This window comes from Macaca mulatta, chromosome X (genome assembly GCF_049350105.2).
Source record: "Macaca mulatta isolate MMU2019108-1 chromosome X, T2T-MMU8v2.0, whole genome shotgun sequence".
In the NCBI taxonomy this organism is placed as follows: Eukaryota; Metazoa; Chordata; class Mammalia; order Primates; family Cercopithecidae; genus Macaca; species Macaca mulatta.
Window position 1 is genome coordinate 114,725,582 of NC_133426.1, and position 27,635 is coordinate 114,753,216.

A 27,635-nucleotide genomic window follows, 5' to 3' on the forward strand; every position below is an offset into this window, starting at 1 on the left:
TGAGCCTATATGTGTCTTTGCACGTGAGATGGGTCTCCTGAATACAGCACACCAATGGGTCTTGACTCTTTATCCAATTTGCCAGTCTGTTAGTCCATTTATATTTAAGGTTAATATTGTTATGTGTGAATTTGATCCTGTCATTATAATGCTAGCTATTTATTTTGCCTGTTAGTTGATGCAGTTTCTCCCTAGCATCAATGGTCTTTACAATTTGGTGTGTTTTTGCAGTGGCTGGTACTGGTTGTTCCTTTCCATGTTTAGTGCTTGCTTCAGGAGGTCTTGTAAGGCAGGCCTGGTGGTGACAAAATCTCTCAGCATTTGCTTGTCTGTAAAGGATTTTATTTCTCCTTCACTTATGAAGCTTAGTTTGGCTGGATATGAAATTCTGGGTTGAAAATTCTTTTCCTTAAGAATGTTGAATATTGGCCCCCACTCTCTTCTGCCTTGTAGGGTTTCTGCAGAGACATCAGCTGTTAGTCTGATGGGCTTCCCTTTGTAGGTAACCTGACCTTTCTCTGTGGCTGCCCTTAACATTTTTTTCCTTCATTTCAACCTTGGGGAATCTGATGATTATGTGTCTGGGATTGCTCTTCTCGAGGAGTATCTTCATGATGTTCTCTGTGTTTCCTGAATTTGAATGTTGGCCTGTCTTGCTAGGTGGGGAAAGTTCTCCACCATCATATCCTGAAGTGTGTTTTCCAACTTGGTTCCGTTCTCCCCATCAGTTTCAGAGACCCCAATCAATCATAGGTTTGGTCTTTTCACATAGTCCCATATTTGTTGGAGGTTTTGTTTGTTCTATTTCATTCTTTTTTCTTTAATCTTGTCTTCACTCTTTATTTCAGTAAGTTGATCTTCAATTTCTGATATCTTCTCTTCTGCTTGATTGATTCAGCTATTGATACTTGGGTATGCTTCACAAAGTTCTCATGCTGTGTTTTTCAGCTCCATCAGATCATTTATGTTCTTCTCAAAACTGGTTATTCTTGTTAGCAATTCCTGTAACCTTTCATCAAGGTTTTTAGCTTCTAACATTGGGTTAGAACATGCTCCTTATGCCCCACCTTCTGAAGCCTACTTCTGTCAGTTTATCAGTCTCATTCTCCATCTAGTTTTGTGCCCTTGCTGGAGAGGAGTTGCGATCATTTGGAGAAGTAGCATTCTGGTTTTTGGAATTTTCGCATTTTTCGCTGGTTTTTCCTTATCTTTGTGGATTTTTCTACTTTTGATCTTTGAGGTTGATAACCTTTGGATGGGGTTTTTGTGTGGGGGTCTTTTTTGTTGATGTTGATGCTTTTACTTTCTGTTTGTTAGTTTTTCTTCTAACAATCAGGCCTCTCTTCTGCAGGTCTGCTGCAGTTTGTGGGAGGTCCACCTCAGACCCTGTTCAACTGGGTATCACCAGTGGAGGCTGCAGAACAGCAGTATCACAAGTAGAGGCCGCAGAACAGCAAAGATTGCTGCCTGCTTCTTCCTCTGGAAGCTTTGTCCCAGAGGGACACAGGCCTGATGCCAGCCAGAGCTCTCCTGTATGAGGTGTCTGTTGACCCCTGTTGGGAGATCTCTCCCAGTCAGGAGGCATGGGCATCAGGGACCCACTTCAGGAGGCAGTTCTGTCCCTTAGCAGAGCTTGAGCACTGTGCTGGGAGAATCCTCCTTGTCAGGATCAGCTGCTCTCTTCAGAGCCGGTAGGCAGAAAACTTTAAGTCGGCTGAAACTGCGCCCACATCCACCCCTTCCCTCAGGTGCTCTGTCCCAGAGAAATACGAGTTTTATCTATAAGCCCCTAACTGGGGCTGTTGCCTTTACTTTAGAGATGCTCTGCCCTTTGAGGAGGAATCTAGAGAAGCAGTCTGGCCACAGCCGCTTTGCCACGTTGTGGTGAATTCCACCCAGCCCAAATCTCCCAGCCTCCTTAGCAATGTCAGGGGAAAACCGAATAATAAAGCCTCAGTAATGGCAGACACCCCTCCTCCCACCAAGCTAGATCCTGGTTGACTTCAGACTGCTGTGCCAGCAGCGAGAATTTCAAGCCAGTGGTTCTTAGCTTGCTGGGCTCTATGGGAGTGGGACCTGCTGAGAGAGATCACCCTGGCTTCAGCCCTCTTTCCAGGGCAGTAAATGGTTCTGTCTCACTGAGGTTCCAGGTGCCACTGGGGTATGAAAAAAACTCCTGCAGCTAGCTTGGCGTCTGCCCAGTCGCCCAGTTTTGTGCTTGAAACGCAGGGCCTGGTAGTGTAGGCGCATGAGGGAATCTGCTGATTTGCAGATTGCAAAAACCATGGGAAATAAACGTAGTATCCAGGCCGGGTAGCACAGTCCCTCATGGCTTCCCTTGGCTGGGGGAGGGAGGTCCCCCGGCTTCTTGCATTTCCTGGGTGAGGCAATGCCCCGCCATGCTTTTGCTCGCCCTCTGTGGGTTGCACCCACTGCCTAACCAGTCCCAGTGAGATGAACTGAGTACCTCAGTTGGAAATGCAGAAATCACCTGCCTTCTGCATTGGTCTCGCTGGTAGCTGCAGACTGGAGCTGTTCCTATTTGGCCATCTTGCCTGTACTCCAAAATTCCTTCTTGCTTGGGGGAGATTAGTCTTTGTTCCATTAAAGCCTTCAATTGATAGTATTAGGCCCACCCACATTATACCCTTTCATTTTTTAATGTTAATTTGTGCCTTCTTTATTTTTGAAATCATACTTGACAAAAACTTTTGTATTCTATTAGTCTTTTCAAGTAAATATTATTTCTTGTTATTGATCCACTCCATGGTTCTATTATTGTTTGCTTTCTACTTCAGTAATTATTAATTTCATCTTAATTATTTTTATTTTTTACTTATTTTTCTTAATATTTAATTTTTGCAGGTACATAGTAGGTGTATATTTTTATCAGGCACATGAGATATTTTGATATAGGCATGCAATGCTTAATAATCACATCAGATTAAATAGGGTATTCATTACCTCAAGCATTTATCCTTTGTGTTATAAACAATCCAATTATACTCTTTTAGTTATCTTAAAAAGTATAATTAAATTATTATTGACTATAGTCAGCCTGTTGTGCTATCAAATACTAGATCTTATTCATTCTATCAATTTTTTTGTACCCATTACCCACCTTCACTTCCCAGACTCTGGTAACCATTCATCTACCCTCTATCTCCATGAGTTCGATTGTTTTAATTTTTAGATCCCACAGTAAATGAGAACATGTGATGTTTGTCTTTCTGTGCCTGGTTTATTTCGTTTAACATAATGAAATAATGCTTATTTCATTTAGCATAATGACTTCCTGTTCCATCCATGTTGTTGCAAATGACAGGATCTCATTCCTTTTTCGTGGCTGAATAGGACTCCATTGTGATATGTACCACATTTTCTTTATCCATTCGTCAGCTGATGGACACTTAATGTTGCTTCCAAATCTTGGCTGTTGTGAACAGTGCTGCAATAAACATGAGAGTACAGATATCACTTTGATATACCGATTTCCTTTCTTTTGGGTATATACCAAGCAGTTGGATTGTTAGATCATATGGTAGCTCTATTTTTGGACTTTTAAGGAACCTCCAAACTGTTTTCGTTAGTGGTACTAATTTACATTCCCATCAACAGTGTACGAGGACTCCCTTTTCTCCACATCTTTTCCAGCTCTTGTTATTGCCTGTCTTTTGGATGGAAGTCATTTTAATGGAGGTGAGATGATATCTCATTGTAGTTTTGATGTGCATTTCTCTGATGATCAGTGATGTTGAGCACCTTTTCATATGCCTATTTGCCATTTGTATGTTTTCTTTTGAAAAATGTCTATTCAGATCTTTTAGCCATTTTAAAATCAGATTATTTTATTTTTTTCCTATCGAGTTGTTTCAGCTCCTTGCACATTCTGCTTATTAATCCCTTGTCAGATATATAGTTTGCAGATATTCTCTTTCATTCTGTGAGTTGTATCTTCACTTGATTTTTTCCTTTGCTGTGCAGAAGCTTTTTAACTTGATGTGATCCTATTTGCCCATTTTTCCTTTGGTTGCCTGTGCTTGTGGAGTATTACTCAAGAAATTTTTTTGCCCAGACCAATGTCCTGAACAGTTTCCCCAGTGTTTTATTTTAGTGTTTTCATAGTTTGCGGTCTTAGATTTAAGTATTTGATTGATTTTGATTTTATTTTTGTATAAAGCAAGAGATAGGAATCAAGTTTCATTTTTCTGCATATGAATATGCAGTTTTCCCTGCACTATTTATTGAAGAGACTGTCTTCCCCAATGTATATTCTTGGCATCTTTGTTGAAAATGAGTTCGTTGTAGGTGAATGGATATTTTTCTGGGTTCTCTATTCTGTTCCATTGGTCTATGTGTCTGTTTTTTGTTGTTGTTTGTTTTGTTTTTTTTTGTTTTTTTGCCAGTACCGTGCCCTTTTGGTTACTATAACTCTGTAGTATAATTTGAAGTTAGGTAATATGATTCCTCCAGTGTTATTCTTTTTGCTCAGGACAGCTTTGGCTATTCTGGGTCTTTTATGACTCCATATAGATTTTAGGTTTGCTTTTTCTATTTCTGTGCAGAATGTAATTGGTGTTTTGATAGGGATTGTGTTGTATCTGTAGACTGCTTTGGGTAATATGGGCATTTTAACAATATTAATTCTTCCACTCTGTGAACATGGAATATTTTCCCCTTTTTTGGTGTCCTCTTCAATTTCTTTCATCAGTGTTTATAGTTTTCATTGTAAAGATATTTCGCTTCTTTGGTTAATTCCAGGTATTTAATTTTATTTTTGGCTATTGTAAATGGGATTTTTTTCATTTCTTTTTCAATTGCCTATTATTGTTATTGTGGTAAAATATACATAACATAAAATTTGATATTTTTACCATTTTTAAGTGTAGAGTTCATTGGGATTACGTAAATTTACATTGTTGTTCAATCATCACCACCATCCATTTCCAGAACCTTTTCACTTCTCAAACTGAAAGTTCACAACTATTAAACAATTACTCTGTATTACCCTTTTCCTCAAGCCCCTCATAACTTTTGGTCTCTGAATGTAACTATTTTAGGTAACTTATATCAGTGTAAACACACAATATTTCCCATTTTATGTCTGGATTATTTCACTTAGCATAGTGTCTTCTAGTTTATCTATGTTGGAGCATGTGTCAGAGTTTCCTCCTTTTTAAGGCTGAATAATAGCCTATTATACATATAGACAACATTTTGTTTATCCATTCCTCCACTGATGGACATTTGGGTTGTTTCCACCTTCCCATTTTTTTTTACAATTGCATTTTTATGGATTTATTTACTTGATATTTTTTGATTCTATTCACATACCTGAAAATTTACCTCTTTTTTGAAGTGTACCTTTTTGTGATATTAGTATATTCGCAATGCTCTGGAACTATCACAACTATCTAGTTCCAAAATATTTTCAACACCCCAAACAGAAACCCTATACCTGTTAGCAATCACTAGCAATTCTTCCTTCCACCACCGTAGCCTCTGGCAACCACGAATCTACTTTCTGATTATATGGATTTGCCTATTTTGGATATTTCATATAAATGGAATTTCACAATATGTGGCCTTTTGTTTCTGGTTTCTGTCACTTAGCATAAAGTTTTCAAGTGTCACCTGTGTGTAACTAACATGTATCAGTACTTCATTCCTTTTTTTTTTTTTTTTTTTAAACACAGGGTCTCACTCTGTCACCCAGGCTGACTTAACACCACATAGAAGCTGCCATGGCTTATGGCTTGTACCCTCTGAAGCAGTGGCTGGAGCTGTACTTGGGGCCCTTTGAGCTGGTGCTAGAGGGGCCTGGTTGGGTGGTGAAGTGTCTTGAGGCTGCACAAGCCAGTGGTGCCCCAGGCCTGGCCCCCTAAACCATTCTTTCCTCCTAGGCCTCTGGGACTGTGATGGGAGGGGCTGTCCCAAAGACTTCTAAAATGCCTTTGAGGCCTTTTCCCCATTGTGTTGGATATTACCACTTGGCTCTCTTTTGAGTCATGCTAATCTTTCCAGTAAGTGGTTGCTGTGCAACCTGCTTGGATTCTTCCCCTGAAAATACTTTTCTTTCTCTGCCACAGGGCCAGGCTATACATTTTCTAAACATTTGGACTCTGCTTTTAAATGTGAGTCCCAACCTTAAGTAATTCCATTGCTCCCATATTGGATCATAGGTTGTTAGAAACAGCCACACCACTTCTTGAATGCTTTGCTGCTTAGAAGTTTCTTCCACTGGTACCCTAAGTCCTCACTCTTAGGTTCAACCTTCCACAGTTCCCTAGTACCAGGGCACAATGCAGCCAAGCTCTTTGATAAGGCATAATAAGGGTGACCTTTCCTCCAGTTCCAAATAACTTTCTTATTTCCTTCTAAGACCTCATCAGCCTGGCTTTCACTGTCCATGTTTCTATCAGCATTTTGGTTGTAACCACTTAACCAGTCTCTAAGAAGTTCCAAACTTTCCCTCATTTTCCTGTCTTCTGAGACCTCCAAACTCTTCTAGCCTCTGCCCATTACCCAGTTGCAAAGCTGCTTCCCCATTTTCAGGTAACTTCATATTAATACCCCACCCTCAGTACCAGTTTTCTGATGCCAGCATCTGCTTCTGATGAGGACCTCAGGAAGCTTCTAATCATGGCAGAAGGAGAAGGGGGAGCAAGCTCATCAAATGGTGAAAACCAGAGGAAGACGGGGGAGGTGCCACACTCTTTTGAACAACCAGATCTCATGTAAACTCAGAGCAAGAACTCATTTATCATCAAGGGGATGGACCTAAGCCATTCATGAGGGATCCACCTCCATGATCCAAACACCTCCCACCTGGCCCCACCTGCAATGCTGCTGATTACTTTTCAACATGAGATTTGGAAGGGACAAACATCCAAACCATATCAAATGGTAATCATGTGAGGTGATGGATGTGCTAATTAGCTTGACTATGGTAATCATTTCACAATGTGTATGTATATATATCAAATCATCACACTGTACATCTTAAATATACACAATTTTTATTTTTCTGTTATATCTTAATAAAGGTGGAAAAAAATTATAGCATTTCTTTCCCCTATTTTTGGCTGCATGCATACCATGTAGAGTCATCATATAAAGTTTTTCAGTTTGTTGACTTAAAAGGCACAGGACCAAGAGTGTGAATGGGGACTGCAATTAACCCATACTCTGCTCTCTAACTTGTATATCCTAGTTTGGTCCTGCCCCATCCAAGAGGAAAGAGCACCATTTCACCATTTTGTAGTTCAGCTACTTTGAGGACACATCTTAGTATGATTTGTCTTCTTGAAGAGGCTACCTTTTAGTACTTTGTATAAATACCTCATATGTATTGGTGGAAATCCTAGAACAATGGATACTATTTTCTTATCCTGGAATTCGGGCCACCTCACAGCCTTTAGTCTAGCTGAGACTAATAACCAGTTATAAAATGCCCCTCATAATTCTCTCCAAAGGTCTCGTGATTGTAACCGGGTCTGTGGTATAATTTTTAAATCAGAATTCTTCAGTTGCAGACCACAGCAATTGATTTTGCATAACTTAAACAAAAAGGAGTATTTAGAAGGATATTGGAATTACTCAAATCTAAATTGACATGCTGAAAAACAAGGCCTCAGGGAGGTCAGGAACCATCGAGCTTGAGACATTTAGGTAGCAGAACCTCAGTCTCTATAGTCCCTAGTCAGGTTTAAACATTCAAGGATGGGGAATCTGATTATTTCACTAAGAGGGATGGGATCTTTCATCAGAACAAAGGTCAGTGAAAGAATTCTGGACAAACCAAGCAATAGTTACCAAAGGAGACAAAAAAAACAAGGTGTCAACATCCAAGTGGAGATGTTGAGTAAACCTTTAAATATATAAGTCTGAATCTCAAAAGAGAGGGCTAGACTGGGATAAACGATTGGGAATCATAAAGATAACTGAAATAATGGGCATGGTGTAGATTGCCCAGAAAGAGAGTGAGAGGCCATGCAACCCTCCAGCTCTGTTGCCCGAGGGCAGGAGCGCTTACTACACAGTAATTGTAGCTGGAGGAGTGTTCCTATTTGGGGGAGTGCAAAAAAGTATTCCTAGAGATTGGGAAGAGTGTAGGGTATGGGACTATAACACTGTGCTGAGAACATTCTGTTTCATAAGAATGAACTTGTTATGTGGAGATTTTAATGGAATGTAACATCTTTCTGTCAAAGTTACAATAAATGCCATCTTATTTTTTTCTGTAACATTTATCATTTATATTGCACCTGGGCCTGTGTTGAGTGTTTTATGAGTGTGATCTTATTTAATCCTCACAACAAATTAATGAGGTAGGTATTATTATCAACCACATTTTACAGTTCAGTTACTGAAATCTCAGAGAGTTTAAGTAATTTACTCAAGGTCATATTGCTGAAAAGGGTAGAAATGGGACTTAAGTAAGGTCTACCAGAATTTAAAAAAATTTCTACTCTATATTAGATGATGCAGCAATACAAACATTAGCTATGGTTTACGATTCTTGAGCCCCTACTGTGTACCATGCAATGTGCTGAATACTTTATCTTATTTAATCTTAATAAAACATGATACAGAAAGTACCATCATTATCCCTCCTTAACTGATGAAACTAAGACCTGGAAATATTAATTTCCTGGTTGTCACACAGTCAGTAAGTGGTAGAGTCAGTACTTGAAGACATTTGCTTGATTCTAAGGCCTATATGTTTCACCAACACACACTTTTCTCTAACAAAAATAACCAAATCTTTTAACAGTGGCTCTATTCCCTTGCTTTGCACTAGAATCACCTGGGAAGCTTTAAAAAATGATGCTGAGCCTTATCATCAAAGATTCTGATATAATTTAACAGTAATGTGGACAAGTCATTGGGTTTTTAAAAAGCTATTCACTCATTCAATTTATTTAATAAATATTTAATGAATGTCTACTCTGTGCCAAACACTTTCTAGGCATTTACATTCTAGCAGGATGTATCAGTTAGCCATTGCCACAGTGATGTGTAACAGCAACCACAAAATTTCCGTGGCATGAAAAATTAATCACTTATTAAGCATTTATCTTCACAGTTCTGGAGGGCAGCTGAGACTCAGATTATTAAAGAGGGCTCTGTTGGGTAACTTTATTCAGGCTGGGGTCACTGTGCTTTCCTGCTGCAGTACTGTGGGTAAGCTATGATGGTTCTGCTTCATGTATTTCTCATCCTCCTTAGACCAGTGAACTAGCTGGGGCTCCTTTCTCTGTGGCTTCTTTCATGAATCATAAGAGATGACATGTCCAACTCTGGGTTCACTCCATTAACCAAAGTCTCATGACTGAGCTCAAAGACAGGAGGTGGGAAAATAAGCTCCATTTTTTGGTGTGTGGATTTGCAAAGTTCATGACAAAGGTGGAGAAAGGGGCCAGTAATTCAATTTAGGTGGGAAAGACTAACAAAGAACAATAAGCATGATACATAAGTAAATTATCAAGTATATTAAAAGGTGATAAGTAATATTTCAGGATTCTAATGTGTAGCTAGGACTGAGAACTACTGATCTTACAGTGTTAAACCTGGAAAGAAACCTGGTCTAACATTCCTTGAACCGTTTTCAAAATAGTAAAGCAGACCCTTCTCCCAGAAAGGAGAAGAATCTTATTCGAGGTCCATGGATAGATAGAAATGGAGCTAGGACACTGGTCTTCTGATTCTTTAGACTATTTCTCTTATACCACAGTATTCCAATCTGTAGTCTTAGAATTCTCCCTTTATTGATGGCACCAAAAATATGTTGTGGAAGGACATCGTCATTCTTACTTCTCTTGATCTCAGACATTAGGGGTATGCTACCTAATTCCTATACTTCTCTTAGTGACTCAATTCAGAGCCCAATTTGACATTCTCCATGTTTGTACCTTTCAAAAGTTTATACACATTCTATCCTCTTTCAGCCTTTTTTTTTTTTTCTCTTCAAGTTGAAGACTGTTCGTTTTGGTCTGTCCTCATGTGATTCCCCAGGGTCCTACTTCAGCTGTCTGCTTGGTTATTGGGCCTTGTCTTTTCTCCAGCTCTCTAATGCCTTGAATGAAGAGTCTTTCTTGAGTTACTTTTTTACTCTGAGCATCCACTAGGCCTTATAGTTATTGTTGCTGTTTTGGATTACAGTCTTCTTGATTTGCCAGGATGAACAATCAGAAGAAAAGAAAATATATGGAACTTGCTTGTACCTGGAGTTTATTGTCTGGAGAGAATGGTGAGTAACTGAATGAAGTAAGAGAGGGTATATACTAGGTAAGCCTATTCATTGTCTTTCTCTTGTTTCTTTTCCTCATACCCTTAGAGATTCTTCTGAAACTTTAAAATTTTGTTAGATGTGAATTACTTGGATACAGTATTTACCCATTAATCTCTTGAAACTGTCTCCACAATTTTTGTGTTGCCTAAAATAGGGATAAAGAAAGAGAAGAGGCAACTGTGGTTTCTGTTGTTTTCCATAATCCCCCAAAACATTTACAATTATAAAAGACTCCAAGTCTCTTCCTTTAATGTAACCATAGCTTTTCAAAGGACACAGCACAAAAGAATAAAGAGTGAAGACTGCTGGAGTCCTTCCTCTTGTGGTTGATTCCTGAAATCCAAGGAATGTTTAGTTGTGGGGAATAGAAACCAGTTATTCTCAACAGACCACTCACTTGCCTGCTCATTTCTGTGACAGTCTCATGTCTGCCCATCCACACCCTGCTTCTTCCCATTCACCTCTTAGCACCCATCTAGTCACAACTTCTTCCCAACTCTAAGTCTTACTCTTGCTTTTAAAAGTGTGCAAGTAGTAAAAAATTATAGGAATGTGGAGTTGTGTGTGTGCTGTGTATTATTATTTATATATCTATATGTAAAGTATCTGGATTGAGTGTGTGTAAAATATGTATTTGAATGTAGGTCATCATATGTATCTTATATATCTATCAAATTAATAATCAGCAAAGCCCTGTTCTTTAACGAGTTAGGCTCAATGGAAACCACAACAGAAGCAAGAGGGTAATATTCACTGGAATGAAAATAGCAGAAAACAATCGCTTCAAATAATGTATGTGTCTTTAAGCTCATGCTGAAAATTTTCCTTATTGATGATATAAATTAAAATATCCACAGCTAAATATATGCATAAGGGAAATTCTTTTTTTTTAAGAGATAGGGTCTCACTCTGTCAGTCAGGCTGGAGTGCAGTGATGCAATCACAGCTCACTACAGCCTTGACCTCCCAGACTCAAGTGATCCTCCTGCCTCAGTCTCCCAAGTATCTGGGAACACAAGTGCACACCACTACACTTGGCGGATTTTTTATTTTTTGTAGAGACAAGGTCTCCTTATGCTGCCCAGGCTGGTCTCAAATTCCTGGGCTCAAGTGATCCTCCCACCTTAGACTCCCAAAGCCCTGGGATTACGGGTGTGAGCCACTGTGCCCAGCTGGGAAATTCTTATGTTTTATTTTATGTTGCATATTAGCTATAAAATACCTTTGTGGGTAAGTTAGAGAAGATGTGAGATGATTTACTTTCTTCGTTGTATTTCTATTTGGGGAGCAGCATGAATGGCTGTTGCAGTGTGGCAAAATTTCTGTGCATTTCAGGTTTTGGTATAAAGGTGTATTTGTGCTACTCCTAACTCTAACTCTTTCTTCCACAGTTGCTTCAAGTTCTCTGGCTTCATTTTCATGTAAAGAGCTTACAGGTAGATGTAGATGTCTTTTCTATTTTACTCTCTTTTTCTGTTTTGAGAATAGTATCTTCCAAGAACCCAACTACCCATCCTTGCCCCACCCCGCTTCTCTCTAACTTTTCCCCCTTATCCACTGGGGCAGCAATCATTGCTTTTTTTTGGCAACTATAAAGCCCCAAACTGTCACGACAAACAGGGCTTCTATATCATATAGAATATATTCAAATACCTATTCGAATACTGGTCAAGAGCTAGATGTAGAAACTTTTATTCTGAGAAAAGACCAGTCCTCTTCTGGAATTATCTAGATCAGGGCCAGCAAACTATAGCTAGCAAGTCAAACCCAACCAGTTGCCTATTTTTGGAAACAAAGCTTTATTGGAATACAGCTATTTGTTTACATATTATCTATGGCTACTTTCACAGTAAGATGGCAGAGTTGAGTAATTGCAACAGAGCCTGAAAAGCCTAAACTACTTAAGAAATTTTACAGAAAATGTTTGCCAACCCTTATCTAGATTAGCATTCCCCAAACTGAGTTCTAGGAACAGTTTTGCAGTAATTAATAACTTTGCTGTTAGAAAAGGGTTCTGTAGTCATTTAGGACCAGAAAACTTCGGGTTAAACACAGTTAAACAGCCTTTTTCAACTGTAGGAGAGTTAAAGAATGTTTCATATGCTAGTACAAGAGCCTTTCATATGCTTATAAGCATTGAGAAATTCTGAGAGACTAGAGGGTGCACTCCCTTCTTCAGACAGTTTTCCAGGGAACTCTGATTTGGGAAATGCTGGCATAGACATTCACTTAATATAAGTTTGTACTTGATGTCACTTACTAGTATTGGACAAATTACTTAAAGCTATGTAAAGCAGCACTGGCTACATAATTTGTGGGATACAGTACAAAATGAAAATGCGAAACCTCTTGGTCAAATATTAAGAATTTCAAGAGAGCAACAGCAGAGCATTAAACCAATTATACATCCTTCTGAGTGTGGAGACCTGTGTGACTGCAGAGACTGCACACTCATGAAGGTGGCCCTGGTTATAAGTTTCAATTTCCTCAACTATCAAATGTAGGTAATACCTATTTCATGGGATTATTGTGAGAATTAAATCAGAAATATACATAAAGGTCCTAACAGTGTCTGTCACAGAATAGGCAATAGTAACTTGTTTGTAATCCAAAGGCATTTATAGCCATGTTCAATAAATATTTATTGAGTGTCTGTTATGTGCTGGGCTTGGTGCCAGGTACTCAGGGTACTTATTATAAAGGAGATAGATAAGGCCCCTGTCTTCAGGTATATTATTGTATAGTAGAAAAGACAGTGAAAAAGTAAATGAACAAGACAGTTATAAATTGTGATAAGAGCTATAAAGGTAAAAATATGGTGCCAGTAAGGGAAATAGTAGAGAGGATCTCCTTTAAATTGGGTGGTCAAACAAATCCTCTTCTAGGAAGTAATATTTGAGATCAGAAGGATGAAAACGAGCTTTTCATGGGAACAGCAGGAGGAAGAATGTTCCAGGTGGAAAGATTAGCTAGTGCAAAGTCCCTGAAGTAGGTGAGAACATGGCATTTTGAGAACTGAAAGTAGGCCAGTGTGTCTTTAACGTAGAGAGCAGAAAAGAGAATGATAAAAAATGAGGCTGAGGAGGGGAGGTAGAGAGGGCCCAGATCATGAGAACACCTTGTAGGATGAGAATTTTGGATTTTATACCAAGAACAATGAAAAGCTCTTGAAGGATTTTGGGCAGGGAAGTGACATGATCTAATTGGTATCTGTAGAAGATTGTTTTGGCTGCTGCATAGGAAGGAACCAGTAGATGGGCAAGAATAGATTAGTAGGATGCTATTTGGTCAGTCTAGGAAGGAGGTGACAGTGCCCTAGACTTGGGTGGTATTTGAGGATATAGTGGTAAATAAATGGATTCGAGGCTTATTTTGAAAGTATAAATGTTAGGCCTTGCTAATTGATTGGATGTAGAGGATTGAAGGAAAAGTACTCATAACGTTTTTCTGAGCAACTGGATAGCACCACTTAACTTTGACAAGATGCCTGAGGAGGGTTTTGTGTGCGGGGACAGAGGAGTATAGAAATCAAGAACTCAGGTTTAGACATGTAAAGTTGAGGATCCTTTGGGACATCTAAGTGGAGATGGTGGTGATGGAGGTACTAGTTAGAGTTGTTGTCTGGGATTCTGTAATTACTAACTCTTGCTGTCACCACATTAGATTACTGGGAAATATTCAGAAGACATCTAAAAGAAAAATACCTAAAGATAGGAGTTGATAAATGTTATCACCATGGCAAGCATATAGAATCACAACTGCTTCTTATAAAAGACCATGGTATATCAGAAGAGACACCATGTGGAATTCCTCAACAAGATCATTTTATTGACATGGAACATGTATTTGATCCTAGTGAAGAGGGCTCCAGCTCATCCCGAACTGTGGTGCTTCAGGGATGTGCTGGGACTGGGAAACAGCTGTGGTGCACAAGTTCATGTTTGACTGGGCAGCAGGAACGGTCACTCCAGGGAGGTTTGACTATCTCATCTATGTCAACTGAGAGAAATCTGCCATATTGCTAACCTTAGTGCTGCTGACCTTATCACTAACACTTTTCAAGATATAAATGGACCAATCTTGGACACTATTCTCATATATCCAGAGAAGATTCTGTTCATTCTTGATGGATTTCCTGAGCTGCAGGACCCTGTTGGTGACCAAGAAGAGGATCTTAGTGTTCACCCCCAGGAGAGGAAGCCAGTAGAGGGTCTCTTGTGCAGTTTTGTGAGGAAAAAACTGCTCCCCGATTCCTCCCTCCTGATAACTGCCCGGCCTACAACCATGAAGCTCCACTCTGTTAAAACAACCTATCCAGGCAGAGATCTTACGGTTTACAGATACTGAAAAGACAGCATATTTACTGAGCCAGTTTTCAGGTGCTAATACATCAATGAAAGTCTTTTACAATCTTTGAGAGAATGAGGACCTTGACTTTATGTCTTCACTTCCCATCGTCTCCTGGATGATATGCAGTGTCCTGCAGTCACAGGGAGATGGTGACAGGACTCTCTTGAGGTCACTTCAGACCATGACTGATGTGTATTTATTCTACTTTTCCAAGTGCCTCAAAACCCTTACAGGCATCTCAGTATGGGAGGGACAAAGTTGCCTGTGGGGGTCTTTGCTATTTGGCTGCAGAAGGTCTGCAAAACCATCAGGTTTTGTTTGCAGTCAGTGACCTCAGAAGACATGGGATAGGAGTGTGTGATACCAACTGCATTTTTCTCAGTCGATTTTTGAAAAAGGCTGAAGGAGCTGTCAGTGTCTATACTTTCCTTCACTTCAGTTTCCAAGAGTTCTTGACTGCTGTCTTCCATGCCCTGAAGAATGACAATAGCTGGATTTTTTTTTTTTTTTTATCAAGCAGAGAAAATGTGGCAAGAAATGTTCTAACAATATGGAAAAGGTTTTTCATCACTAATGATGCAATTCTTATTTGGCCTCTTACATAAAGGGAAAGGAAAGGCTGTGGAAACTACTTTTGGAATAAAACTTTCCCCAGGACTTTGAGAGGGGTTACTGAAGTGGACTGAGAGAGAAATAAAGGATAAGGCTTCTAGGTTACAGATTGAGCCGGTGGACCTGTTTCACTGTTTGTATGAGATTCAGGAAGAAGAAAATGCAAAAAGGATAATTGATGATTTACAGTCAATTATACTGCTTTAACCTACCTATACAAAAATGGACATTCCGGCTATGTCCTTCTGTGTAAAAAGCAGTCACAGTCACCTGTCAAGTGTCTCTGACGTGTCAGCACCTACTTGGATTTGAAGAGGAAGAGCGAGCCTCAACATTCGTGCCACTAGCCTTGACACTTAATCAGTGTGTATATCCATTCTTTCCTCCAGTTTTTGGCCTTCCCAGACAATGGGGACTGTACTAGTCACTCTGTGTGTGTGTGCGTGTGTGTGTGTGTGTGTGTGTGTGTGTGTGTGTGTGTATTAGTATTCATTGTCACTGTGTGGATGTGGTTTGTAATTCTAAAGTGTTATGAGCATGTAAGGTCATCAAGTTGATCATTCAGGACTCTGCTATTTTGGTGTAATGACCATTCTGGAAAAAGGTATAAAACCTAACTTTCAATTGGTTGTCACTCTCCTCTACATATACTTCATCACTGAGGCCTCACGGAACTTCAGGTTAGTAAGGGGCAGAGGTACACTCCTGTATGATCTTGCTATAAATCCTGGTTATTTCCACCAGAGCTTGCAACTTCACAGAAGGTCATGAGCTGAAGTTGAAAGAGGCTTAGGTAAATTACTTTTATAATACGGACTCTGTATACCATAAAATACAGTCCCACTGGCTTATTGACTAAAGCAGCAAAGAAGACTTATACCTGTGTTATCTAGAAAATGCTGTAAGTCAGTTCTCAATATGGATTAAGATTGATAATGCTTCTTCCTTAGTTTTCAGGCCAGTTGAGGGGCAGGGGACTGGGAGGAGAGGGATCAGAAGAAAGCTCCACTTGAGGAATGAAATAACTCAAGTTGTATCACTTATAGTTGTATTTCTTGAGTGGGCAATAGCATAAAGGTGGAAATGAGCATGGGGTATGTGGGTTTGAGGGAAATGAGAGGGAGGGAGGCATTAACAAAAATTTGTGTTTGGAACTAGAGGGGGAGGTTTAATGGACTCAGAATTGTGAAAGACCTTGCCTACAAGGCCTTGACCAATTCTGTGTATGTATATAATATACAGCTTTATTCCAGCTGTATATTATAAAGTAAAATAATGGACTGATACATTTAAAGTTGAAACACTGATGGAAGCAAAGCATCTTCTGGTTCATTCTGGGTTTTCAGAAAGTCAACCTTAGATGGAGTCCTCCCCCATAACCCTTATTGCCTTTGTCAGAGGGTTTAAACTCTTATCAAAAATTTAACCCAACATTCTTCTTTCCCAAGCATATTGGCTATGTAAAAGTTTACTATTGAGCTTTCCTGGTTTTTAATTATTGTTATTAATTCTTCTATTAGTACTAACAACCAAGAACCAGTTATATTGTAAAGTTAGCTTGGGCAAGTCACTTGATGTCTCAGAGCATGTGCAAAACGGTGATTATAATACTTGTTATTGGATTAAGGCCCAGATAAGATAATTTGTGAAAATAAAGTGCATACCTCAGTGCCTGGCACATAGTAACATGGTTTTGGAGTCAGACCTGAGTAATGACCTCAGTTCTGTACCTACCTATGTGACCTTGTGCAGATTACTTTTTGTGCCCAAATTTCCTTATCTGCAAAATGGGGTAATACTTCTTAAGGTTTTGGGAAGGGGTAAATTAGTACTACTAGCAAAGTAACAAAAGTCAAATAAGCCTTTTACTTAAAGTTTTATTTTAAATTTCTTTTTATTTCCTCATCTCTTTTAGGTCCTTTCAGCTGTGCAGTTTGCCAGTGTCTCAGCTACACCTGCTCTGCCAAGCACTGCGTAATCCATACTGTAAAATCAAAGACCTGAGGTAAGTTGAACTTTGCTTTAAACTCTTAGGTATTTGCAGGTAAAGATTAGGTTGCTAGAAATTGCACTCCCAGCTGACTGGACCTGAAAATAAAATATAGCTAGTTTTCGGCTTCTCCACAGTGGAGCAACAAATGAAGAGATGTGCTACAGGCCTAGAAGGAGCAGGAAGGAGTCAGGCACAGATCTCTGCCCGCCCATCCTGCCTTTTCCCCTTTTGTATGTACTGTTTTTCTGTAATGAGTAAGTGGACGGTTTTAACACCTGAGAGATAGATTTGGGTGTGCTGCCCCACTTGGATCTACCACCCCTTTTCCTCCTAGACTGCCACTGCTCTCCCCCTTAGTTTTCTTTCAGTTGGGTCCTATCCTACTCCATGCAGCTTGACGATCCTTTTCCCTCCCTCCATTTCCCATCTTCACCCACTAGTTATTCCCCAAAGTACCCGAAGAGGATCCCACCCCTGCCCTGCCCTTCCATCTTCACTTACTTCCAAGCACTTTGTCCACAACACACACACAAGCAGGTGCCCCCTTGTTTTAACACCCCTTTGCCTTATAGATCAATGTCTGCTCTTCTTCTTTCCTCCAGTCCCAAAGGAAAAGGCAGCCCTTCCAAGCCACCCAAGCCAGTAAATTCACTTATTTTTGTATTTTTGTGAATACTTATTTTACTTTCATAACACAGAAGTATATAAAGAAAGAAAAGCCCTCCACCCAACTGCCCCATACCCCATCCCACCCTATATCCCCATACCCTGCTGCCTCCTATCCCCTGACCCTGAGCCCGCCAGGTACCTTGTTTGCTAAATGTATTTCCAGACCATTTTATATGCTTACACAAACATAAAACTGTAACATAAGACAAACATGAATATATAAATTTATAACATTCATATACACACAGAACTTTGGGTTTTTTTTTTTTTTTTTTTTTTTTTTTACAAAAACGCGACCTTGTCACATGAATTTTTTTTTTTCATTTAACAATACAGGGGCCATGCCTCTGATACAGTATGCAAAATCTACCACATTCTTTCACATGTTTTTTGCATTTTCAAGCTTTCTTCAGCTATCTCCTTCTCCATGGCTCAAATTTCTCCCATATTCAAAAGAACCGGCCAGGCACGGTGGCTCACGCCTGTAATCTCAGCACTTGGGAGGCTGAGGCAGGTGGATTGCCTGAGGTCAGGAGTTCGAGACCAGCCTGGCTAACATGATCTCTACTGAAATTATAAAAATTAGCCAGGCGTGGTGGCACATGCCTGTAGTCCCAGCTACTCGGGAGGCTAAGGCAGGAGAATCACTTGAACACGGGAGGCAGAGGTTGGAGTGAGCCAAGATTGCGCCACTGCACTCTAGCCTGGGCAACAGAGCGAGACTCCGTCTCAAAAAAAAAAAAAAAAGAAAGAAAGAAAGAAAAAAAAATCCTCTCTCAACTGAGTATCCCACTTCAATCCTTCCCTTCACAGCCAAGAATCCTTGAGGAAGAGCCTCCCTCACTGACTCCACATCATCCTCACTCACTCCTCACTTCTGCAGTTTGGCTTCTGCCCCTGCCACTCCCCTAGATCTGCTGGAAGATCCAAAGTAAATGCCAGACCCAATGGATACTTTTCAGCTCCTATATGAGAGGGCCCCTCAGCTTCATTGACCTTTTTCTCCTAATTCTTCCCCTGTTCTGACTACTCCTAAGTACCTCATTTTCCAACCAGGGACAATTTTGCCCTCTAGTGGACATGTGGCAGTATCTGGAGGCATTTTTGGCTGTCACAACCCGGGCTCTGAGCGGTGGATACCCTTGGCAACTAGTGGGTAGAGGCTAGGAATTCTTCTAAACATCCTACAATGTACTGGACAGCCCCCTGCAACAAAGAATTATCCAGCTCCAAATGTCAAGAGTACTGAGATTAGGAAACCCTGCCCTAGAGATGTATAAAGAAACTCAAAGACATTTCTGAAAACTGCAGGCTAGGAACCTGACCCTCAATCCTGATTATTGTTCATCCCCAACAGGAAAAAACCTAAAAATCAAGTTTAGCTGCAGCAGAGATGTCCCAGGGCCATGACAGCTTCTTAGTCTCTATGTCCACAGGTCCTGGGCAATGTCCAGGGCTCCTTCAGTTGTGTCTCAATCTGGTCCAGGTGGAGCTCCTTCTCATCCTTCCACCTGTGGGCTAAAACATACATGTAGCCCCCATCAACAAAACTTAGTCATCAGAGGGAGAGAAGCAGACTAACCTGTCACCTACCCCCTTACCCTACTCACTCCTATCCTCCTCCACCTCACCCCTTCCCTCTAGAAGTTGATTTCCCATTGGGATATGTTTCTGTTCTGTTCTATATTTCTGAATTCACTGAGAGCTTTGTAGCCAGATTTCCCTCCCACATTTATCATTGCGGTGGTGGGTTGGGGGACAGAATCTCTCAAGATGGCACCATGCTTTGGTTCATAGTCTAGACCAGCAAACCCTCTGAGCACTATCAGTTGCTGATTCACCTCCTTGGCAGTGGCGGTTCTCTTTTCAGATCTGACTGTCCCAGGTTCTACTCACTGGGTACTGGAAAGGATTCTCCTATCAGGGGGCCATACAGTCATAGCAGTCTGCACCTGCATGATGCTGGTGTCTTCTGTAGGTAGGTCTAAGGGATTCCCTTAGGAGTGGCAAATCTCTGCTGTGTTGATTTGAGTCAGGATGAACCTGGGGTTCATTCCAGGCCTGTTTTGATTGTTTCTTGTGCTATAACTCACTCAGAGCATGAATTGATTGTTTCTTGTGATATAACTCACTCAGAGCATGAATAAACTTCCTATCCAGTTCATTCATGGAAACTCTTGGGATTCAGGAATCTCCACTGCTCACCACACCCTGATGCAACTCCCCAGCAAGTCCCACCATTTTCTTTAATGGTCTTTTGTTCACAATTGCTCTTCTGGTACAAACGTCTGACTTGGAAATAATCTTGCTCTCAGAACAGAAACTCACTCAAATTAGTTTAAAGTAAAGGGGATCTGTGTAAAGTAGATTTTCATGTAGCACAACTACAGGACGTGAAAAGTGATTGGGCCACCACTACTCTCTCCCTCTCTCTGGAGTCACAGGATGAACTCCTCTATGCCTGTCTGCTCCCTGAAACCTCATACTGGTGTCCTCTAAAAGACACTTGACTCTGTAAAGCATCCAGTTCTGTTTCCCCACAGCCAGGGCCAGGCCTCAGCTATGGCCTTGGTGTCCATGGCTCTGACCCTGGCCCCAACTCCAAGTGACCCACTGCTTCATTGCCCAACACCATTCTGACTGTGGAATCTGCCTGTCTGTTCAGATTTTCTAACATAAAAAATTCATTTGGCTCAGGATTGGTCAAATATCCACTCCTGCTCCAATTATCTAAGGCCTACATGAAGGGAGGGAGTGGAGGTGTTACATACTGCCCAGGTCCACCAGACACTTAAGATAGGGAGCTAGAGACACACACACAAATAAAAACTGCAGTAGTTCTGGAGTGTTGACTACTAATACTCTGAAATACAAAGGGAGTCATTAAAACATGTCTCTCCCTGCCTGTCATCTACATCCTCCCACCCACAACCCCACGTCCCCCCACCCCATTGTCCAATCTTCCCACTCATCCCCTTTCCCCCACTTCACCCAGTCCCCCTCCCACCCCTCCCCTCTCCCCCTGAAGACTGATTTCCCATTGAGATACATTTCTGTTCTATTTTACATTTCTGAATTTACTGAGGCCTTTGCAGCCAGATTCGCCTCCCACAGAGGAAGCAATTTTCCCTCCGTGAAAAATTCACAGTTTTACACCACGGGCAGTCCCAGTCCCCTGGCCTGCGATACACTGGAGGTCTTCTCTGTTGATGAGGTTCGGAGTCTCTCCTGTCTCTTGGGGGCTCTTGAGGGTCTATTCCCTGGGCCCCCACATCAGACCACAGGCTAGCATCAGAGGCCCCCCAGTTGGAAGGCATCTGAGTTGGAACCGGTGCTGTGACCTTTGCTGGTGAAGGGGGTATAGTGGGTATGGCTGAGAAGGCGGACAAAGGGCATGGGTATGAGTATGTGAATGAGGTAGGGAGCTGGACAGGAAGAGGCTCCAGTGAGGCTGTGGACCCAGGCCCAGAGAAGTAAGACAGGGCTGTTTGTGCTGACCTGAGATCCTGCTCCCTCTGCCCCCCAAAGGTGTAATTTGCCTGCTCCACAGCTCCCAGAGGATGCCTGAAGCCTCCTCCTAGCCCCTGCAAGGCCTCCTCAGGGGCAGGCCCCGCCTCTGCAAACCTCTCCTCTCCTTCTCCTTCAGCAGCACCAGCAGCAGCCACCGCCTCCTTTTCCTGCTCACCTGCTCCTTCTGTCCAATCCCCTCTGGCAGTGGCCAGGCCTGGAAACACTGTAGCCTGGCCCTGCCGCCGGGGAGATGCCAGCTCCTGGAGAGAAGTAGGCAGAGCTGAAACACATTCTGGGGACAGGGCAGGGGGTCCGGGCAGGTTGGGACAGGGCAGGGGCATTGGGCAGGGGCCATTCGGGGGATCTTACAGCATGGAGGAGCTTCCATCTCAGCATGTCCCGCTCTCTCTGCGCCTCCGCAAGGCTGGTCTGGGTTATCCGCAACTGGAAGGTCGCCTTATTGCATTCCATCTCCTGCTGTTCTTTGAATTCCGTCAGGTTTGAGGCCAAGACCATCGCAGCTAATCTGTGCAGTTTGGCAAAGCCTTGCAGCCACTGCACCCTGCGGTTTTGTAACTGTCCCTGCCTGTGGGCAAAGCGCACGCCCAAGGCCAAGCTGCCCCAGGTACAGGCCTCTTTGACCTCGCTGGGCACCTCGCTGTCCTCCAGGATGGCCCAGAGCTTGTCTTCCACCTCCTCCCAGGATAAGGATATATTCTCGAGGTAGAACTCGGGGCCTTTCGTGTGCCTGGCCATTTTCTCGTTGATGAAGGCCACCACGTTGCTGTGCCGGAACCCACTACTGGGGTCCTCAGGTCTCAAGGCCATGATGGCCTAGGGGTTTAACGGTTTCACTAGCCCTGTGTTGATGGAGCAGCCAATAGGTTCCTTTCTTCCTCCTTAGCCCCTCCCTTCATCAGTCTTCTCCCACCCTCTTGCCCCCACCCTCCACTCTCTGACAAGACCCTCCTAATGACCCTCTGACAGGCTAGTCCTACCCTAGGGCACCTCCCACCAGGCCTCACCTCTTCAGCCAAGGGCCAGGGGAAGTACAGGTCAACCTCACTGCCTAACACGCCTGAAGAGAGGGTGGCCTCTTTCTAGGGCTTCGAGGGAAAAGAAGCCTCAGGGCCAACCGTGGAGGCTTTTACACTGGGACTGTTCCAATTTCCAGAGATTGTAGGGTTGAAAGGGAGTGAGTGAGGATGGCCTCTGCCACTCCACTGGGACATAAGGGAACCCGCCACATGGTTGGGAGACCTTGAAGGCTGAAAGAAACAGGAGTGGTCCGGAAGGACTTAGAACCAAAAAAAGTATTTGTGAACAAGTTGAAGACTCATCCCTCCCCACCATAATGGTTTGTCCCATGCCAGGGGAGTTTCGCCCCCCAAATGGAATATTCCAGAGCAGGAAACAGCCCCAACCCCTCAGTTGCCCTTGGGGGAAGAGGGTGGAGCCAGGGGCGGAGCTTATTCTCTATTTGCTCAGGGCTAAACATCCCAGACACCCTAACAAATCCTGGCCCGCCCTTCCTCCCCCAGCTCCTCTTTCCTCACTCTCCTCCCATGACCCCTTCTCCCACTCCTCTCCCACTGAAACTTTTTGAATCTTGAAGCAACTGTGGGAGAGGGTTAGGAGTAGCACAAATACACCTTTATACCAAAACCTGAAATATCAGAGATCTTCCATCAAAGGGATATGAATATGTCTCTTAAAACCTTCGGCCAGGCGCAGTGGCTCATGCCTGTAATCTCAGCACTTTGGGAGACCGAGGTGGGCGGATCACGAGGTCAGAAGATCGAGACCATCCTGGCTAACATGGTGAAACCCCGTCTCTACTAAAATTACAAAAAATTAACCGGGTGTGGTGGCACGCACATGTAGCCCCAGCTACTCGGGAGGCTGAGGCAGGATAATTGCTTGAACCTGCGAGGCGGAGGTTGCAGTGAGCGGAGATCACACCACTGCCCTGTAGCCTGGGCGAAAGAGTGAGACTCCGTCTCAAACAAACAAACAAACAAGCAAACCAAAAAAACTTGGATGACTTTCTGAGACCCACAAGACAAACCAGACAAATCTCAGGTCGAGTCCAACGTTGCTACTTATTATATGACATCGTACTGTAACTGAATCTGTTTCTACCTATGGGTCTATGATGATGGCCAATGACAAAACGGCATGTAAAGTTATAAGAGTAATGTTTTCTATGATCCCATATTTGTAAAATGTTGAAATTATGTATGTGTGTTTGCATATGTTTTTATGTTTCCATAATCTTGGAGAACAGAATGAGGGAGGATATATAGCAGACTCAACATTAGTTATCTCTGGGAAGTGGGGTTGGACTGGAGGTTCGAAAAAAGTTTTTAACTTTTTAAAATACATTTTTCTCTAATTTCGCTTGTTATAAAGAGCATATAACTAACTCTATGTATGCATACATCACAAATCTGGAAAGTTATATACTAACACTTTAACAGTGGTTATGTTTGGGTAATAGGAATACAGTACTTTAAAAAATATTCTTTACGTTTTTCTCTATTGTAAAATTGTTTATAATAAACATGTGTTATGTTTTTCAAAATTGAAAAAAAAGTTTCTCCCAGTAACAGCTGATCATTGTAAATAATTTTTAAGTACTTGGAAAGTACTTCTATAATCCTATCCTTCCTTCAGCCTGGGTGATAATCCCTCTTAATAGTTATATAGTCTTTTAAGATAGACCAGAGCAAGTAGTTTTTAGTTTTTCAAACGAATCATCTTCTGTGTTACTCTGTGGCCCTTGCACAGGCTACTCTGTGCATGTACAGATTGTTCCTCATCCCCTCCTGCTCTCTCCACTCCCATTCTCTTCATTCACCTAACTCCTATACAGTTTCTATTCCCTTTTCATGATAGTGTTCAAACATTTCTTCCTCTTGTATTTCCTGATTCTGCAGACCCCACGTCAAGCTAGGCTGAATTGTGCAACCCTTTTATGTCCCCATAACAACTTGTGCATATGTCTGGCAGTACTTTTCACACTGTATTGTAATCTGTGATTTTCTTGTCATTTTTCTCCATCAACTGGGGATTCCTTGAGAGTTTAGTCTGTGTCTTAATTATCTTTGTGTTTTCAACATCTAGCACAGTGCTAAGCACCCAATATATTAATTATTGAATGAATTGAAATAATTTATTACATCAGCAAGGTGCTAGCAAGTATCTCTAAAGATATCCTATTTTTTGTTTGTTTGTTTATGAAATGTACTTTTTCTCCACACGGACGGATTTGATTTTCTGTCGCCTCACAGCTTCTTGTGGTAGGGACCTCTCCTTAGTATTTGAAACTAACCAGCATCTGACAGATTTAGAATTTGTAAAAAATACCCTCAAAGATTCAGGAATGAAACTTCTGTGTGAAGGATTAAAACAGCCCAACTGTGTATTACAGACATTGAGGTAATTGTAGCAGGATAATTTGTTATTTGATATTCTTATTTTGGGGGTCAATTTCTATTTCTGTTGGAGGAGAGTGTGAATATGGTAATGAGTTCATTCTTCTGTTCTCTAAAGGTTTTTCCGGCGCCTTATCTCTTCTTCTTGTGGGGCTCTAGCAGCTGTTCTTAGCACCAATCAGTGGCTCACTGAACTGGAATTTAGTGAGACAAAACTGGAAGCTTCAGCTTTGAAATTGCTCTGTGAAGGCTTAAAAGATACAAATTGCAAATTACAGAAGCTCAAGTAAGTTGTAACTGTTAGTTTTCATTCTGCAAGAATATTTGAAAAATATGCAACTCAAGACGGATGTCTTAGGATCAAAACACATTTCAAGGAGTCATGAAGAGGAGGAATAAATGTGGCAGTCCCTAAAGTTGTTTCTGTGTAACAAGTTTAGGAAGACAATTTTCATTTTAAGTGGAAATATTATCAATAACAATAATAATAACTCATGTTTAGGAATTATTGAGTACTAAGCATTGTGCTGAGTATGCACAAATTGTTTTGCTCTGCACAATAGCTGTGAGAGGTCCAGATTATTATTCTTATTTTTGCAGATGAGAAAATGGAGGAGGTCCAATGTAGTCAGGGTAAAAAATATGGCAAAGGCCCAATTCAAACCTCAGATGTGTCTGACTTCAAGTCCACGATAATCACATTAATTTAAAAAAAAGTGTTATACATGTTAGTCAAGGTTCTCCAGAGAAACAGAACTAATTTTGTGTGTGTGTGTGTGTGTGTGTGTGTGTGTGTGTGTGGAGAGAGAGAAAGAGAAAGAGAGAGAGAGCCAGAGCCAGAAACAGATTTATTTTTAAAAATTGGCTTATGCGGTTATGAAGACTGGCAAGTCCAAAATCTGAATGGTAGGCCAGCAGGCTAGAGAATTGGGAAAGAGTCAATGTTGTGGTTTGAGCCTGAAGGTTGTCTGGTGGTAGAACTCCCTTTTCTGAGGAAGTCAGTCTTTTTCTATTAAGGCTTTCAACTGACTGGATGAAGCCAAACCATGTTATGGAGGATAATCTACTTTACTCAAAATGTACTGATTAAAATGTTAATCTCATCTGAAAAGTACTTTCACAGAAACATCTAGAATAATACTTGACAAAATATCTGGGTACCATGGCCTAGCCAAGTTGACGTATAAAATTAATCATCACAATATGGGATTTTTTTTTTAAGCAAAAGCTCTTTAGCATTCGAGTGTTCTGAAATCCACTTTGAAAACTTCGGGAGGCTGAGGCGGGGAGATCATGAGGTCAGGAGATCGAGACCATCCTGGCCAACATGATGAAACCCCGTCTCTACTAAAAATACGAAAGTTAGTGGGGCGTGGTGGCGTGCACCTGTAGTCCCAGCTACTCAGGAGGCTGAGGCAGGAGAGTCGCTTGAACCCGGGAAGCAGAGGTTACAGTGAGCTGAGATCGTGCCACTGCACTCCAACCTGGGCAACAGAGCCAGAATCCATCTCCCCCCACAACAAAAAAAGAAGAAGAAAAGAAAAGAAACAATTGAAAGATTTAAAGGCTGTAGTGTATATCTAGAAATTCTTGAAAGTGATAGGAGAAAAAGTTGATGGAAAAAGGTTCAAGGAATTGGACTACTTAATATGGAGAAACAAAGATTAAGAAGATAGGGACATCAGTAAGAACCACTCTTTGTGACAAAGAAATAATATTATGAGCTGGGCCTCTCTAAAGATGGCAAATTAATAATGATATTTAGATAAGAGGAAAAGAAGGACCTTATTATTGTGTGTGAGATGGGGTCTCACTGGAGTGCAGTGGCATGATCTCAGCTCACTGCAACCTCTGCCTCCTGAGTTCAATCTATCTTCCTACCTCAACTTCCTGAGTAGCCGGGACTACAGACATGTGCCACAATGCCTAGTTAGTTTTGTTTGTTTGTTTTGTTTTGTTTTTTAAAGATGGGCTTTTGCCATGTTGCCCAGGATGCTTTCAAACTCATGGGCTCAAGCATCCCACCCACCTCGGCCTCCTGAAGTGCTGGGATTATAGACGTGAACCACAAGAAAGACCTTTTGCTTATAAAATTTATGATTATTGGATTCATCTCCTGGGATTTGAAAGAAGATATGAGATAGAGTGTTAAATTCATACAGGGATTTAAAATGAGATTAGATTATCTTAATATTTTCTCTCAACCTTTTCTTGGGCAGTCAACATTTACTGAGTTTCCACTGTGGGACATATTGTTATGAAATTATTGCCCAAGTCCTTGCCATGGGGATAAGGGGCTGTGACATGCTCAAGACTGGGCATCTTGTATCTGTGGGTCTTGATTTTCTGTGTTCATGCAACGTTGTTGATAGGGAGTGAATAGTACACTAAAAAGTGGTCAATTCTGTCTCTGTACACCCTTCCCTTCAGGTTATGTGCTAGCCTTCTCCCAGAAGGCTCAGAAGCTGTCTGCAGGTATCTTTCTTGTGTTCTTATTTGCAACCCAGACCTCACTGAGCTGGACCCGAGTGAAAATCCCTTGGGGGACATAGGGGTGAAGTATCTTTGTGTGGGTCTCAGACATTCCAACTGCAAAGTGGAGAAACTAGAGTAAGTTCCTTAGAACTTATCTGGTGTCATGTAATGACTATTGAACTTGTTGTGTGCCTGCTATGTGCTTGGTGCTTGCTAGAAGTTATCTCACTTTAATCCCTCCTTACAATAACCATATAAGGTGGATTTTTAAAATCCTCATTGTACAGATGAGGAA

General features: G+C 41.5%; 1 protein-coding gene across 1 annotated transcript; it reads right to left on the reverse strand.

Moving 5' to 3' along the window:
* Nucleotides 1-20,870: 20,870 nt before the first annotated feature.
* TEX13B (testis expressed 13B) lies at nt 20,871-22,389 on the reverse strand. The gene is made up of 2 exons (XM_028842175.2): nt 21,824-22,389; nt 20,871-21,690 (listed from the first exon to the last, which is right to left on the reverse strand). The coding sequence occupies exons 1-2, from the start codon at nt 22,254-22,256 to the stop codon at nt 20,996-20,998; spliced, it is 1,128 nt and encodes a 375-aa protein (XP_028698008.2). The 5' UTR covers nt 22,257-22,389; the 3' UTR covers nt 20,871-20,995.
* Nucleotides 22,390-27,635: the final 5,246 nt, after the last annotated feature.

Coding starts and splice junctions, on each gene's coding strand:
- TEX13B (XM_028842175.2), bottom strand. CDS start 22,256: ATGGCCTTGAGACCTGAGGACCCCAGTAGTGGGTTCCGGCACAGCAAC. Junction 21,691..21,823: donor GGCGCAGAGAGAGCGGGACA/TGCTGAGATGGA, acceptor CTACTTCTCTCC/AGGAGCTGGCATCTCCCCGG.